This window comes from Syngnathus leptorhynchus, chromosome 8 (genome assembly GCF_054491065.1).
Source record: "Syngnathus leptorhynchus isolate UIUO chromosome 8, UIUO_Slep, whole genome shotgun sequence".
Classification (NCBI taxonomy): domain Eukaryota; kingdom Metazoa; phylum Chordata; class Actinopteri; order Syngnathiformes; family Syngnathidae; genus Syngnathus; species Syngnathus leptorhynchus.
Genome location: NC_141202.1, coordinates 1625757 through 1642145, shown reverse-complemented (window position 1 = coordinate 1642145; position 16389 = coordinate 1625757). Strand labels below are relative to the sequence as shown.

Sequence of the window (16389 nt, the reverse complement as noted above, 5' to 3'; positions counted from 1 at the left end):
TCGGAGGCGGCCGTCTGCATGCGCTGCCAGAAGGTCAAGTTCACGCCCGTCAGCCGCCGCCACCACTGCCGCAAGTGCGGCTTTGTGGTGTGCGGGCCCTGTTCGGAGAAGAAGTACCTGCTGCCCAGTCAGTCGTCCAAACCCGTGCGCGTCTGCCAGTTCTGCTACGGCGAGCTGATGGCCGGCGGGCGCTCCGACTCGGTCGGCGGACGCGCCGGGAACTTCCGCGACATCTCGGACGACGACGACGATGACGACGACAGCAGCGACTGATTGGGGGCCCCGCCCGCCCGCGCCGTTTTTTGAACTGAGACTCTAAAACGCCACGCGCGGGTGTACCACCACGCACTGACGTCCGCCAAAACCAGGAGGCGGAGCTAAAAGTCAAACTAGTTTCATGGCCTGTCATTTCCGAAAAATGTTGGCATTTCCCCCGCCCCCCCCCCCAATTATTGAGAAAATTCAGGGAAAAAAAGTGGAATGTTGAAAAGTAAAAGTAACCTTTTACTTTTTTTTTTTTGAAGGGAGCAAAGTCAAGAAAAAAAAATTTATTCAAGTAATTTTTCCATCAAAAGTTCTTTCTTGCAAAAGTCATTTTCCAACGCAGTTGTACTTATTCACATTTTGCTTATTTTTGAGAATGCTATATTTCTCCAGATGTCTTTTTTTTCTTTTCTATTTGGGGTGTCACCAAGTGGCTGCTTCCGACAAGTCGACCACGCACGTGCCTACACTCGTAATCACCTTTGTGCCTCGTACAACACACTAAATGCCTCTCCGCCCGCCCGCACCAAGCGCAAAAAAGAAAAAAAAGCCATTTGGTGCTTGCGGAATGTCGTCTTGACAACAGTTGCCATGGCTACAGCATTTCTATCTGTTGGCATTTTGTTAAAGCAATAAGCACAAAAGCTTGTCCATTTGTGGCTACGCAATTCAACAATCAAACTAATGTACAGCTTTGTGTTCAGATGTGGATTTGTACTTGTTGGGCTTCCCCACCAGGAAAAGAAAAGCATGACCATATTGTAAAAGTCGATTTTTCAGCGAGAGAAATTTACATTTCGACTGTAATGTGAGTTTAGGACTTTTTTTCCCCCTTGAGAATAAGAATGAGAGTAATTTAGTAATAACAAAAAAAATCCAGAGGGACAAAAAAAAAACCTTTACTTTTGTCGGAGTACGATTCATTTCTAGAAAATGTAACCTCTGAAGATTTTTTTATTCTCACAAGATAACATTTAATAAAATAGTATTTTTGTGAAGTTACAAATTTAAAAATAAATTAATAATAAATCTAAATACACTGGTTTGGAATAAAATTTTCAGTTAAAAAACCCTCAAATTTCTTCCGTTATACCTCTGATGAATTTTTTTTCTTTAGAAAATCTAAGAAATTGACAAAATTGAATTAAATCTGCTTTATTTTTGTAACACTATTACGAATGGAATGACTAATTCTACTCTGACTACATATGGTCAAGATCATAACATTTTACAGAAAAAAAAAAAGCTTTTCCCATACACAAGCGATGCTCTAAGAAATAAACTATTTTAAAACATTTATTCTTGGAAAAAACAGTACAGTGGAAAAAAAAACATTAAAAAAAAAACTACTTTTGTAGGATTATTTTCAGAACACTTAAAACTAGTGAAGATTAAAAGCAACTAAAGAAAGGGATTTTTTTTTTCACGTCATATTTGTTTGAAACGAATCCAGTGATGAGGTGACCCTTGTTGATCCTTGGGCATTCATATGACTCCCATGTTGAATTTGTTTTGTTGCCCGTCCATCTTAATGAGAACAATTGAAAGCCAGATGTCTTGTTGACACACTAACTTCTGGCGCGCTTCCTAAATGCTGCACCAATGACATTTCATCGTCCTTCCCCTCCAAAGACGCAAGGAGGCGGCTTCGGAGCTTCAACAACAACAACAACAAAAGGCTGATTTTGCTTGGAATTCCGTTTTGGGTTTTGTGTGTTTCATGTTCTTTTAAAATGTCTAGCGAGAAAAAAAGGGCTTAATCAGAATGTAAAATGAGATTAATGACCATCACTAGTGTGTATTAATTTTTGTACGAGTGAGCAGCTGTACTATGGCACGTCTCTGCTTGTTTAAAATGAAAAAATGGAAAACGTCAATGTTGCTTGTTTGAGTTATTTCACTTTTGATTGCGCTCCTTTTTTTTTTTTTATTCAAGCGTGATTCAAGTCCAAAGATAAACAGTGTGGCTCCCTGAACCAGCCAGATGAATCCGAATCAGACGGCCCAAATGAGGAAAAACCAGCAGTTACCTGGAGGGCGATTGGTGGATCCAGTCCCACACGTGCAGCGATGTGTCATCAGCGGCAGACACCAGCGTCCTGCGCTCTTTGGGATGCCAAATGTGATGAGTGACGGCAACAGCGCCACCTTCAGCTTGACCGGACGACTGCGGAGAACACACGGCGTGGCCGCCGTGCTCGAAAAGCGGACGGGCGTCACGGCCATCCGTTCCCCACCAGGACGTGTCGTAGATTTGGACCGAGCTGCCGAAACCTGAAAATAATCACAAAAACATCACGTAATAAATCATTTAAAATTATTTAGAAATTAAAACCCATAAAACCTCAAAATCCAAAGAATGTCTCGGGCGAAATTTAAATGTCATGAATTAAAGAATTAAAAAATATTTTCAAATTAAATCCAAAGAATGTCTCCAACTAACCTGACACGGCGACGACGTCATCCAACGCCGGCGCCCACGACACATTGACGTCATCCGAAGCGCCACGCGCCACGCCTACCGCTAGCTGAGCCCCACGCACGACGGCCCCCGGGTCCCTCGGGTCCGACACCGCCGCCCGCCCGGATGACGACACGCGGACCAGCCCAAAGCCGGCCACGTCCGCCCACCACGCGGCAGAATCATTCCACGGGGGAGCGGGTGCCAGCTGAGGAGGCGCCGACGTCCGCGTGTCCACGGTGAGAACGTCGCCGTTGGCGCAGGCGGCCAGGAAGACGGCGTCGCTTAAAAAGTGCAAACTGCTCACACGCTCCTCGCAAGCCGACGCTGTTTGGACACGTGACAATTAATCAGTTGACCGGTGGAAAATTAACGTCAATCTTTAGTTAGGGTTACCGAGCTGGTAGAGCGTCTGTCCCGTGGTGAGCTGGGTCAGCTTAATGTCGTTGCCCCGACACCCGTGAAGAACCTCCGGTTGCGGCCGGAGCCGGGCCGCCATCTTGACGCCGCCCGGGCTTTCCTTGGAATCCGGGAAGCTCGCTACCTTTGTGATGACGTCTGACGCGCACATAGACAAAACGTCAGCTAACGGCTAATTCATGCTAACTGGGGATTATAGTTTTGATGACATCACAGGGGACCCACCGCTGTCATCGCCCCCGAGGTTCCACACGTGCAGGTCAGAGGTCAGCCCGTCATTGGTCACGATCAGCCTTTCAAAATAAAACACGCAAAACTGTCAAGACTTTTACAGTAGACTGGAAATGTTTACATCGGAGCGTCATGGTCACCTCGTTCCTGGGATATGTGTGAGAACGCTGACGGGACCGGGAGAAAATCCACCGTGGAGCACTTTGAAATCCCGTTCGGCACAGAGACCCTGAAAGCGTTATCGTCATTCGTGCAAACAAACGCACCAATAAAAATAAAAAATAAAATCCAGCCACATCACTCAGCCTGCATTTATGATCGGTGGATTTACCTTGTTTTCTTCAGCAAAGAGTTTTTGAGGCAAACTGAGCTCCAAAATTTCATTTTTGGCCGATTTGTTGTAACCTGCCACACAGATGGCTGTAGACAAATAAAAATAAGCAGTTATATTTGAATTGTGTGAGTGGAGCTCGTGCAAAAGTAGCAGCTAACGTCTGAGTTTACCTTTGAAGAGTGCAGACCAAATCTGGATCTTATTATTATTATTTTTTAATATTTTCCATGATACACACTATCAATTTGAAACAATGACTTGTTTTGGATAATATTCATTATTTATTCAAATTACAGATGTTTGCTGCAAAAGCATTTTTTCCAGACCATTACAAATATTCACTGAGTACCATTTGTGTGATGAAGTCACAAAAAACAACAAAACACACAAATTGGTCGTTTTCAGTCCACCAGAGCGACTGCCCAGGCCGAGCTGGACGGCAACTGGGGCAGGATCCATCCCGGCGGGACGCTCGTCCCGTCACAATGATCATCGGGCACCAGGAAGACGTCCCACTGTCGCCGGATGTGAAGCAGAGCATGTAGCGAGGACTCCGCCTGGCCGTAATACTCGGCGTACGGCCGCAGGGCGGGGTCGACGGGCGCCTCTTCGCCGAACAGCATGGCGTCCATTTTGTGCTTTTGCCGCCTTTCCCTTTCCTTCTTGAGCGCTCGCCGCTCTTCCTCCTGCACGCTGTCCAGCATCACCGTTAGGGCCTTTTCCTCCGTCGTGTAGATGGGCGTCCTGGCCTTGATGACGCGTCGCAGCTCGTCCAGTTGGCGTTGGAAGACGGCGTCCTCATCCTCGCCGGTATTCACCCCTCTGCGGGTAGCGGCGTCCTTGCGTAGTCGCCGCAGCTTCTCCAGCGAGCGCAAGATGTCCTGCATGCGCTTGATGTCGCTTTGCTTCTTGCGGACCTCGCACAAGACCGAGTCTGCCGCCACTTTCAACTCTCGCTCCTTCTTCTCCTCCTCCGCTCGGTGGATTTGTCGCAGCCGCCACTTGTCCACGGCGCTCTCTTTCTCGGCTCGTCGCGCGTCCCGCTCGGCTCGCAACATCTCTGCTTTTCGCTTGCTTTTCAGCCGCCGCTCTCTCACCCTGGCCACGTGGCGCTTTTTCGCTTCGACCTGGTCCGCCAGACTCGTCAGTTTATCCCGGAGGTCCCGTTTTAGTCGTAAGGCGTCTCCGTAGGCAGCAGACCAAGCGGCGCCGTCCTCCTGAAGCTTGTCGGTGAGGTTTCGGCAAGACTCGGACAGGTGGGAAGTCAGAGCGGCGGCATCGCGCAAGACGTCGCCGAATTTTGGATGAGATCGTGACTCGGGCATTCGAGCGTCTTCCTTCATCTCTCTGGATCTTTTTTGTAAAAAATGACTCAGCCATTGCTCATCCTGATTCCTTTGGAGAGCTTTTTCATCAACGGGAGCCTCAGGAAGAATCTCATTCGGTGGCTGGAAGTCAGTTTGTGGGGGATTCCAGTTAAAAGTCTGGACCAGTGGCGGATACGTCGGAAGCGGAGGGGGACCGGTGGGGAAGTAGCCCAAAGGAGGATGTTGCGGAGGTGGGTAAGCGCAAGGAAATCCAGGGGGAAGATAATTGGAGGACATTTCGTACCCATAGCTGCTCGGCATGTTTCCGCCGGCGGGATAATTGCCGAGATTTGGGCGGTTCCCAGGCCCACCGGGGCCGTATGTCCAGTCCATTTTTTTTTTTCTAACAATGGCCAAGAAGTCTTAAGCAAATGGATTTACTCACTTTTCCCTGAAGTCCACTCTATGACTCGGGTGGGAAACTCCAGCTGATACACATGAAGGTCTCTGTACCTGCACAACACAGAATCATGACCTTTGACCTTACAGCTTCCATAAGAAATATTATTTTGAAAAGTCAGCTATTTCACCACGAATTAAAAAAAACACCCGAAAACTTGGAGACACTTCAGACAGTAAGTAATGCAAATAGCATCTTAAAATCTATTATCAATGACAGAAACAAGCCAAAATACAAAGTGGGTTTATTTAAAGTATGGGATGATGCTATAAGAGACGTACGAGATGAAATACTCATGGTAAATAGAGGTTTCTCAAATTTAGAACAAATTCGAGATCGCTTGAACCCTCGTGCTAACATATGCACGCCGCCTTATTTGCATTTACTCGCAGTGCTTTATTAAGGTAATTTCTTTTAGCCTTTAAAAGGTCAATAACCAAACCTTCTCGGTGACTTACGTTTTCAAAGATTCGATAAACCAGTCGTCTATTAACTCGTCAAATTCGGAAGCTTCCATCACTTTCCTCGTTATTAGCTATGTAGCAGCCGAGTTTCCGGTTCACCTCTTGCGTTACAGCGCCACATGCTGGACTGGCGGACGACCCAGTGAGCGCGAAGACTGCGGAATCAATTTATTTATTTTCAAAAATCGACATTTTCTTTGTCAACTCAACAAGTTAAAGCTTCCGAATTTTTTTTTATGGGACCATTAAAAAATTCACAGTGACAAAAAAGCTGTTATGATTGAATTTTTTTATGAAATATAATTGTCTCAGCTACTGTTTGATTGACGTGACCGTTTTGGAGAAGCAGCAACAATTCGGTTTGCCTCAACTAGTCCATTTTTGGATACAACAAAAAAGAGAATTCTCTCCATCAGACACTCATTAGAGGACAGCAGGTTTTGTGGATTTTTTTGTGAGTAGTCTATGAAGACGGTTTAGGCCGGGTGTCTTGCGCACGCCCATCTGAGCTGCGGCTGCATGGACACGTCCGTGACCTCCGAGACGGCCGACCAGCTGCACTGGCAAGCGTACGCCCGGACGCCTTTCCTCTTTCTCAGCTTGGCTTCCAGCTTCCCGTGGTCAGGCATGTTGTTCCTGCACGTGCATCTTTTCAAGTTTGGACCATAGGAAAAGTTTTTCTATGCTGGCAATGTGATTTAGGCTCACCTGAGGAAAAGGTAATCGCACGACGAGTCCCACTCGCAGTCGTCAAACGTCAACACCCGGAAGTCGCAGGAAGTGCATCTCAGCTGGTCACATGACCTGCACCGCACATGCCCATTGGTCATTGCCATTCAGAGCAATATGGATTTAATTGCATTCATACTCATAGAGAAGGATAAATTGGGTTTGGACACCTCTTGGATGCGGCCGTTCCAACTCCTTTTGCCACGCCGCTCCCTCCCAGGTAAACGGGACAGCACCTGCAAAGACGCGTGGGTAGATGGAGAGGAGATATCAAACTGAGAGTGGGCTCCAAATATTCAGCTCATTGAGCTCACTTTCTCCCTCCGGATTGAGAATGAACGCGGTCATCCGAGTGTCCTTTGTGAAGTGGCACGGTCTGGATTGAAACGGGCAAAAAATAAATTCATTGAATGAACATTCAGAAACTGACATTATGCATGTTTTTCTTTTGGCAGGGTCAACAATTAAATGCAAAATGATTCTTCCAAAAAATCCTACAAGTAATTATTATAGATATATATTCACATTAAGCTTATACTTAGCTTCACTCAGGGACCCTTTTCCTCATGCTATTAAAATGTCATAACATATGTAATAATGATGAATGATGGTGTTTAGAAATCAAATGAAATCAATTTAAAAAAAAATGTGTTTAATTGAGTTGTGGTAGTCGTGTTTTGATTTGATTTGAATTCAAATGTGTTCACCTTAGCCCAAAGCGCATCCTTATGCTCTTCGTCTTGTAATTCTTTCAGGGCAGCATCCATGTCCTCCGTGATGCTGTTTATCTTCTGTTCACATCTGCTCGCATAAGTGATGCCCATGAACAACTAACTGTGACACACTCGCCATCTTGAGCTAAGTTAGTTCGGTTTACCCGACATTCCGCGGGTGCTCGTCCCTGTCTTTACCGCATTGTCCTCCCCCCTTGGAGCTCGCCGGGCTGACGGAAATGTTACGACAGAACTTCTTTTCCACCTCGTCCAACAGCTCGTCCAGGTCGTCGTCCATGGCGGATGTCTGTCCATTACCTTGAAGCTAACAAGTTCGCCATTACAACATTTGACGTTGCTAAGTAACGCGAGGATAAGGCGGGGATTGCACATTCCTTCAAAGTAAATTACACCTCTATTCCCTTGCTTTATCTAAATAAACATTCCAGTTATAACAACCGTTATACAATTCAAACAAGTAAATAGGAGTCATTAAGGATTTTTTAAACTAAATTCTTTCGCAGTGTACATAATGTAAATTTTGTACGCATTTATATTGAAAGTTTGAAATGTCGAGATACAAGGCGGAAATGCGCAAATAATAAATAATGCTGCTGTTCTATTGATTTAATTTGGACAAATCAAATGAATATACCGTAAGTATTTGATTAAATCAATGAAATGCGTTAAAAATTCGAGTGCGGAGGAAGAGGAATCAAGACGCAAAGGAAACAAATAAAAGAAAAATTCATGCGTTGTCGGCAGGATTCGAACCTGCGCGGGGAGACCCCAATGGATTTCTAGTCCATCGCCTTAACCACTCGGCCACGACAACTGATGGCAAATCAGGCATCATTTGTAGTTATAAACATAGATTTGACCGAAACGAACATTCCATATCTTTTTCAGGTCACTTTTATTTAAACGGAAATGTATCAACTACACGTGTAGTTTCCAGATAATTAAGTTGATTCATTACTTAAGTTCATTGAAATAATCAAAATCAATAATGGCCACCTACGTAAAATCAGAAGACAGTGAGTTTCCTGCCAGATTGAAATAATTGATAAATGTATTTTTTTTTCTTCAGATTCTCCTAAATTTTGCTTATATTCTCTTGAAGGAAAAAAAGGAAGACTATGTTTTTTTTGGGTCATTTGTGTGACTCTTCATTTGCACAATTAAAATTCAAACAAATCGAATGTTTTGAACGTATTTATTTAGAAATGTATTGTTTTTCAAACCAACAGATAGCCTCTAGGTGCCATCTCAAAACACTTCACAAAACTCACGGAATTATTAATAAATTTCACATTTAATAGAAGAGTTGAACACTTTGAAAAACACGAATACTTGATTCCTTTGATGCGAGCTCACCGTGTTTCCTTGGAATTTGTGTGGAAAAAAAAACAACAAACATGTATGAGGTCCTGTGATAACCAAGAGGAAGCGAAGACAAAACATCAGGCAGTTTAACTGAAACACTTCAGAGCACCGTACTTGAGATACTTTACATCATATTTACACGTCATCCTTTATTTATTTATTTACCGTGCGTCAAGAAAAGATTCACAGCGCTTCCGCTGTTTCCACATTTGATGTTCCAGCCTCAATCTGATGGAAGCACAAAAGGCCCAAGATTGTCCTAAAAGAACTTTTGGGCTTGAGGCTGGAAGATAAGATGAGGATATAAAGCGAAACCTTCTAAATGCTTTCCAATGGCACCCAATCCTCGTATGCGTTTTGAAACATCGGAATAAAAAAAAAAAAAAATGGGACTGAATGAAAACATTGAAATACTTTTTACCCAACCTTGAAAATGGATACAAAGCAGTGTTCCGGAGCGGAGTGCCCCTCAGGTCTGTACTTTGCCCACTGATGTTTTCATCAGCTCGAAGCTTAAATAATGCAAAAAAATGATGATGACTTTCCGATATTTGTTAATCTTTAGGTTAGGAGCTGCGCGCTGGGTCCCTTAACCAGACCCTGCTCTTTGCGCATCACCGGCGCGTGGATGCTGCAGTCTCGAGCCTCGCAGAAACCCGGAACGCCGGCGATTCCCATCATCCCGGTGATACCCATCCGACCTGGGAATCCGCGGGCACCGTGCGGACCTTCCATGCCATTTTTGGCAACGCCAGGCTCGCCCGGAAAACCTGAGGAAACCATAAAAGTAGTCCTGAGGTTTGGCGGCGGTAGTTCCGTGTAGTGTTAGCATGGGTTTGAGTGTTAGCATGGGTGCTAACACCTCAGACCAAGGCAATGCTGTAGTTAGAATGAAAACAGTCTCACCAGCGACCCCTTGTGGTCCATCCAGTCCCTGGAAGCCTTTTCCTGCATCACCTACAATTCCTTTAGGACCCTTTTTGCCTGCTCAGAATGGCACCTATCAACTTCCACACATGAATTGAAAATCATTTTGAAACTGAGAAATAAATCCTGATCACAGACCTCGTTCTCCCTGTGATCCTTTCTCTCCCTCTAGACCTCGGTCTCCCTGAACACCACGGGCTCCCTTAGATCCAGCTTTGCCCGCTTTGCCCTAAAAGAGACACGGAATACATTCATAAAAAATAAAAATGCATCTTACGTAGAAGCCAGTCTTACAGTTTTGCCGGCTGCTCCCGGAGGTCCTTTGGTTCCAGGGGGTCCGATGAGCGTACGGTTGTTGATGGGGCAGCCCTGCGTGCACTTGGCCCGAATGGAGGCGGCGTACTGCGAGATCTGAGCTGTAACCACGCCGCGGCACAGCTGCAGCACCTGCTCATCTGACAACCCGGGACCCTAAATGACAACATTTAGTCACCTTCGCCAACTTGAACTCATCTTTTCCACCTACTGTGTCTAAACATTGTCCATTTTAAAAACAACTCACAATGGAACCTTGCACGCCTTTGGGTCCGGCTTGGCCTTTGACACCCGGATCTCCAATGGGGCCGCGGGCTCCTCGGGTACCCGGGACGCCGGGAGGACCCACGGGGCCGGAATTGCCGGGTCGACCAACTCCACCTTTTGGCCCACGCTGAGACAAGGATGCAAGTATTTATGAGTTATTATTAATGTTACATTATTTCCATATTCTAACAAAGACAGTCATGTTTATACTATTTAGTATTTCACTTGGACCATTTGAAAACCTTAGAAAGAGCAACAAAAATTCATGCAACGTTTGTGTTTTGATGACCTTTAAACCCTCGTGGCAGGAAACTCACCTCTCCTTTGTCCCCACGGTCGCCACCTGCCCCCTGCAGGCAAAAACCCAAAGTCACTCGAGAAGAATATGTCAATGTGTCAAACATGCTGACAAAAAACCCAAAAGTACCTTTAGTCCTTTTTGTCCTTTTATCCCTACCCTACCCTTTGCACCCTGCATGTGGAAGTAAGGAAAAATAATGAAGGAAATCATGAGGAGGAAATTGCACTTGACCGCACGACTGGTCTTACCGTGTCGCCGTCCGGTCCGGTCTCGCCTTTGGGCCCCTGAAAAGCACGCACACATAAGTTGTGTCGAAATCGTGCGGTTGTCGGTGTGTTACGGTACTCACGATGGGTCCCTGGAGACCCGTTGGTCCTGGTTTGCCAGGTATCCCGGCATCTCCTTGCTCACCTGGGGGACCCTGATGGAAAGACCAAGTTTTTTTTTTTATCAATTTAAATTTGTAATATATCAGAAGAAACTTGTAAAATGTAAATGAAGTGGACTGCTCGCTCACCACAGAGCCCACTCTGCCTCGAGGTCCTCGAACGCCCGACTCGCCTTTGCTTCCCTGCAAGGGTGGAAAGAGCCGCTTCAGCGTCACGTTCAACTCAGTGAGCGTGCGGACAGTGGCCGAGTCACCTTAGCCCCGAAGAAACCTGGCTCTCCCATCAGACCAGGGACACCTATGGGACCCTGAGGAGACAAATGTGAGATGATGTCATAGGGAAGATGAGAAGTGAATGTTTTTATTTTTTTTTGAACTAATATATCTACATTTTATCATTCAAATGAAATCAACTTACCGGTCATTCATTTAGATAAATAAAAATAATTAAAAAATACATTTTAATTCATTTAAGTGAAAAATAGCGACATAAATGGAACAAATTTTCCACGGTGGCTGTACTTTGCCCACCTTAAGTATACAAATATTTATACCCACTCACATCTTCTCCAGGGTCACCATTGCTGCCTGGAATGCCACCAAGACCTTGGGTACCCTGCCAGAGAGGGGGAAAAAAAAAAAAACCAAAAACGTGCTTGTTTTAAAATTTCAACGCACATTAAAGCTCATGTCTCCCAAAAAACAAATGACTGGATTCCGTGGGAAATGTTTTCTAAAAGAAATCAGTGTCAAAAATATTTGTAGGTATCAACGACTTTTTAATGAAATGATTTCGATGTCTCTCTCTGTGGAACTGCTTGTGCATAACCATTTTATGTTTGAAATGGAAGTAAACGATTGGCATAGGTCTGTCCTTATCATCAACCACGTGTACCTTTGTTCCAGTGGGTCCACGGCCACCGGGCTGGCCAGAATAACCCTGAAGGGGACAGACAAAGAAATATTCAGACGGAAATGTAACGTAACAATCAAATAAACTCAACGTATTCCAATTAAAATATATGCGAGGTGTCCTACAAAGTATCCTCTGTCGCCAATGTCTCCTGGGAATCCGGGCGCTCCAGTCTGACCCTGCAGGACGAGACCAAGAGTCAACTCAATACCGACCTCTAGCGGCCAACAGCTCTTACAGCAATTTTTCATCTTTCTTAGGACACTGTTCAATCTTTTTCTTAATTACCTTGAGTCCATCTTGTCCTTGAACTCCTACTTTGCCCTCTTCACCCAGAGAACCCTGGATAGACAAAACACATGATGATTTATTCATGCTACGCATAAAGGTTGAGTCATCAGTTTTCATTTTGCGAGCGAGATTTAAACGTAGCCTCATATGACAAACAAATATGTATGTTTGAAACACTCCTCCTTTTACGGAAAGAGTATTTCTGCCGCAGCAGAAAAAAAAAAAAAAAAAGTGAACATCAAATTTGTACCTTGGGACCTTTACCTCCCCTTGATCCCGCGGTGCCGGGATCACCACGAGAACCCTAAAAAAACAAAAAAACCACAACTTTAGACTTTGATGTTAAAATGAAATGGATTGAATAATCAATTGGATTTTCTTACTAAGTTACCAGGCCCTCCAACTCCTCCTCGCGGTCCCTCCATGCCAGCGTCACCCTGCAAACACAAAGTGTGTAGTATATTTGTGTTGTCTGTGTAACGCTTTAAGTTTCCATATTGTGCAGTATTTAAAACTCTAAATATTGACAAGGGCAATTCTAAAAGATTTTTTTTTCTCAATTCACAGCAAGGTCTGGTTCATTATGTCAAAATATAAAAGTGGGATAAAGTTTGTCCAGGTGGAGTTGCCGTTATTTCGCTGCAAGTTAAGAAGGTATGTTTGTCTAACTAACCTCAGGGATGTCAATGAGTGTTTACCTTCAGACCCAGCCCGCCACGCTCACCCCGGTCACCTATAAGTCCTGGTTCTCCCTGGTAGGAAAAAAAAAAAAAATCATAAATATATTCTGCTTTATTTGATCATATTTTATTGTCTGGCTCTTTATTTACCATGCCGCCAGTAAAACCTGAACCTCCGTCTTCGCCTTCGGGTCCGGGATCACCCTGGAATCAAATGCAAACACAGATACAAACAAACAAAGTTTTTGCTGTTTTAATCAAAGGAAAACTATTTATTTTTGAATCACAATAATATTAATTAAGTAGAAGGCAGGTGGATTTTTGATCAAGTACTTTAAAAAAATTCATTTGGTTTCCTCACCACTGGACCAGCATCTCCTCTTCGGCCATGTACTCCTTTTGTTCCTTTATAACCCTGAAAACACAAGTCACTCGTTTATTTGAATTTGTTTGAAATGTTCATGATGTTGGAGCGTCACCTCTCTGCCTTGGTGTCCTGGCGCTCCCATTTTACCCTGATGGCCCCGCAAGCCCTGACAGGAAGTGAGAAGATCAGATAAGCCTTCTGATACACCAATCCGGACGCTTCTAGTCTACCTTGGGTCCAGCAAAGCCGGCAAATCCGGGTTCTCCCGGCTCACAGTCGCACTCGGTGGGACCCTCCTCGCCGAGGCCCGCGTTGCCATCCAAGTCCTCTTCTGAGTCGTCGGGTCGTTGGGGCCTGAATGGGACCTGAAACCATGACGGGGGTTTTTTTTCACACGCTTGTCTCTTTATGTCTGAAATGATGGACATCTTCTGGATTTTTGCTATTTGTGGGCTGTTCCTGCCCTCCCAGGGGTCAACTGCGGTTACAAATGACTCCCTAGGGTCATGAAATTGGTGTGCCTCCCCCTACCTTCCTCCGACCCAGCTTGTCCTCCTTGGCGTAATGCGACTCCGTGGTGGTAACGTAAGGGAAGGCGTCCTCTGTGATCATGGTGACCTGGGTGGGGGCGGGCCCGTAGGGGTCGTAGTCATCCTCCTCTGGATTCTGGTCCTCGTCGTAACCATTGGAAGACTCTGGTGGAGATGACCATGTCTGTTAGTTTGAGGTTCACTCACCAAGTAGACACTGGAGCCCCTTTCACACAGAGATCCTGCAAGATAGCCGCATCAGAGCCGTAACACGAGATTTGGCATTCAACCCAGAGGAACATCCTCAAAATTCACCATCTACATCTGCAAAACACATACACTCTTAAAGTCATGTGACCGACCTGGCTGCGGGGGCCTCAAGTGGTCATAGGGGTCCAGGATGGAGCCTTCAAAGGTGTGATCCTCGCCTGCACATTTCAGCCACACATAAATGATTAGTTCATTCATCCGATGCATCCAAAACACGATATCTGTCAAGCGCATTTGGGCCCGGACCCGAGTGGTTTCCGGAATAATCTTCCTGGCAGAGAGCGCAGCTGACGATGCACAGCAGCAGGACGAGCAGCGTCCACGGCGAGGACGCCTGGAAACAAATAACGCGTGTTAGCATTTGAAATGAACATGCTAACTCAAGAATTGCCTTTCTTGTTGATTCAATACAAAAAAAAAGAGAAATTGCATGAATCCTTTTTGACATTGAAGTGCGATGTGGAGCTGACACCGATGACCCCACTGGACCCCAAGGCCAGTCAGGTGATAAAATTAAGCATTCTTTATTTGTTTTCTTTTCCATCACTACTTTTGAAATTATTTAGGATGGAGTTTACCATCTTTACATTGGGTTTACATTTTTTAAAATCTCTAACCACATACTGAAGCCTACTATAGTAGTGATCGCCAATGGCAAAATATATATTGTGCAATCTCATTTTGATTTGATGTACTTTTGTGTATTTTAATACATGAGCATGTTCCATCTCAGCTCACTATTAGTCTGCTCAGAAATTATGGTTCTAAGATATTTTGATAGTTTTTTTTAAATCATACACCAGTCTCAAAAAAAGATAAAAAAAAATACAAATAAATGTACAAAATGTATTAAGAATTTATGCTGTCAGTAGTTTATACAACAAAATCATATTCAAAATGATAGATTTTTGTCACCTCAAGAAGCTTGCCTAAAAAGTACAACTAAAAATATGCTTTGTGATTTTCATTGCAACCTCAATGGACCCCCCTCTTTTGTTTTCTTCTAATCTCAGATCCGCCGGGCCGCCACCAGGCCGGACCATCACGCTCACCTTGTCACCGAAGGCTCCCATGGTGCTGCGCGACCAAAGTCCTCTCAAAACACACCACGCTTCAGTCAGGAAGAAAGCACCAAAACAAAGCAGCTACGACGCCAGCTCGGCTGCTCCTCACTGCATAATTCGCCCGGGACGGTTGCCCTCCTGGATCCTCGTGTCTCTGGCTCTCTGCAGGAGCCCTCAGGTTCCCAGGAGGCTGGCAGGACCCTTGCTGGCGTCTCTCGTCCAATGCGTCTTCTTCTCAACAGGGTGAGAAATACCTGAGGCAGAGTAGAAGGAGAAGACACTCGCTAAGTGTGCAGCTTGATGTCATGCAGGTGTTTGCAGCAACAAGCATAGACAATAATTACATCACCGGGAATGTTTACATTTATGTGTGTGTGTGTGTGTGTGGGGGGGGGGGGGGGATACAGATCAATTCAACTTTTTAACCAGATCCCACAAAAAATGATCATTAAGATCATTTTAATACAATCCTGAATCTTGCACTGCATGGTTTGCAGCTCTAAACTGCACCATTTATTTGACCCATGAGAGGTGGTGCACAGCTTGTTTTATACATTAATATGACAATAATACGCGAGTTAAATAAAAGAGAAGTGTGACCTTTGAACCTCCCCTGGCGTGACACACCAGTCCAACATTCCGTGGCTTTTTTTCTGGAGATTCCGTCAGCCAATCAGTAGGTGAGGAAGGCTGAGCCTGGTCCACAATAAACAGAAAAACGAGCAGTATTTCTTATTTATATTCCTCTATTGAGCTTGGTAAACACATGAAATGTTTTTATTTAAAAAAAAAAAAAAACGTTTTAATATGTGATTCCTCCCACACAAATTAAAACACATTAGCAAACGTAGCATTACATAGTAGCAAGAAGAAAGACGTCAAGAAATAAACTTGTAAAAATAAACTAATGAAAATAATACACAATAATAAAAATATTTTCTTCGGATTTTTGTTACGTGACCAGCAACACAACCATGAAGCGCAATTGATTAAAACAAGCTAGCATAGCTGATAGGCTAGTTTAGAGTATACGCTAAATCCTTGGTCGTAAATTTTTTTTGCCAATTCTTCATTTTGTCCTTTCTCCTGTCGTAAAATACTTGAAAAGAAATACAATCAAATTATATTTCAATGTTGTATTGGCAATACATTTTTTCTCAGTTTATTCGCCCACCTGGATTACAGTTCATCTCAATCGTCATTTGGCGCCACCTGACCAATGACCTCTCTTCTGATTGGATGACGCAAAATGACGCTCAAGCGCATTTATTAATAAAACCGCCAAAAACAATACAGGGTGACATCGT

At 44.5% G+C, this 16389-nt stretch overlaps 4 protein-coding genes and 1 non-coding gene across 7 annotated transcripts; all 5 read right to left on the bottom strand.

The window, feature by feature from the left end:
* Positions 1–473: 473 nt before the first annotated feature.
* Positions 474–6076, bottom strand: wdr73 (WD repeat domain 73). Its single transcript, XM_085917656.1, has 8 exons — positions 5936–6076; positions 5463–5530; positions 3708–3796; positions 3517–3605; positions 3371–3438; positions 3122–3283; positions 2708–3052; positions 474–2538 (listed from the first exon to the last, which is right to left on the bottom strand). Exons 1-8 carry the CDS (start codon positions 5992–5994, stop codon positions 2291–2293), a joined length of 1128 nt encoding a protein of 375 aa, XP_085773782.1. The 5' UTR covers positions 5995–6076; the 3' UTR covers positions 474–2290.
* pdcd7 (programmed cell death 7) lies at positions 4006–5464 on the bottom strand. Its single transcript, XM_085917655.1, has one exon. It carries the CDS (start codon positions 5408–5410, stop codon positions 4112–4114), a length of 1299 nt encoding a protein of 432 aa, XP_085773781.1. The 5' UTR covers positions 5411–5464; the 3' UTR covers positions 4006–4111.
* Positions 6077–6218: 142 nt separating the features above from the next.
* cfap418 (cilia and flagella associated protein 418) lies at positions 6219–7738 on the bottom strand. Its single transcript, XM_085917660.1, has 6 exons — positions 7548–7738; positions 7378–7471; positions 6985–7046; positions 6841–6906; positions 6650–6745; positions 6219–6577 (listed from the first exon to the last, which is right to left on the bottom strand). The coding sequence occupies exons 1-6, from the start codon at positions 7679–7681 to the stop codon at positions 6418–6420; spliced, it is 612 nt and encodes a 203-aa protein (XP_085773786.1). The 5' UTR covers positions 7682–7738; the 3' UTR covers positions 6219–6417.
* A 398-nt stretch (positions 7739–8136) lies between these two features.
* trnas-aga (transfer RNA serine (anticodon AGA)) lies at positions 8137–8218 on the bottom strand. The gene has a single exon. It is a non-coding gene; the product is annotated as a tRNA-Ser (tRNA).
* Positions 8219–8598: 380 nt separating this feature from the next.
* On the bottom strand, positions 8599–16315 carry LOC147051661 (uncharacterized). Of its 3 annotated transcripts, XM_085917487.1 has the most exons (29): positions 16257–16315; positions 15683–15778; positions 15192–15336; positions 15071–15111; positions 14265–14352; positions 14111–14176; positions 13750–13913; positions 13449–13583; positions 13331–13384; positions 13213–13266; positions 13002–13055; positions 12870–12923; positions 12555–12608; positions 12422–12475; positions 12169–12222; positions 12006–12059; positions 11863–11907; positions 11530–11583; positions 11222–11275; positions 11097–11150; positions 10929–11000; positions 10828–10863; positions 10706–10750; positions 10596–10628; positions 10259–10405; positions 9991–10167; positions 9835–9925; positions 9676–9753; positions 8599–9539 (listed from the first exon to the last, which is right to left on the bottom strand). In XM_085917487.1, the coding sequence occupies exons 4-29, from the start codon at positions 15089–15091 to the stop codon at positions 9331–9333; spliced, it is 2001 nt and encodes a 666-aa protein (XP_085773613.1). In that variant the 5' UTR covers positions 15092–15111; positions 15192–15336; positions 15683–15778; positions 16257–16315; the 3' UTR covers positions 8599–9330. The 3 variants fall into 3 exon arrangements, with proteins under 3 accessions (XP_085773613.1, XP_085773612.1, XP_085773611.1); XM_085917486.1 differs by having other exon boundaries at positions 15071–15336; XM_085917485.1 differs by lacking the exons at positions 15683–15778; positions 16257–16315 and having other exon boundaries at positions 15071–15113; positions 15192–15205.
* Positions 16316–16389: the final 74 nt, after the last annotated feature.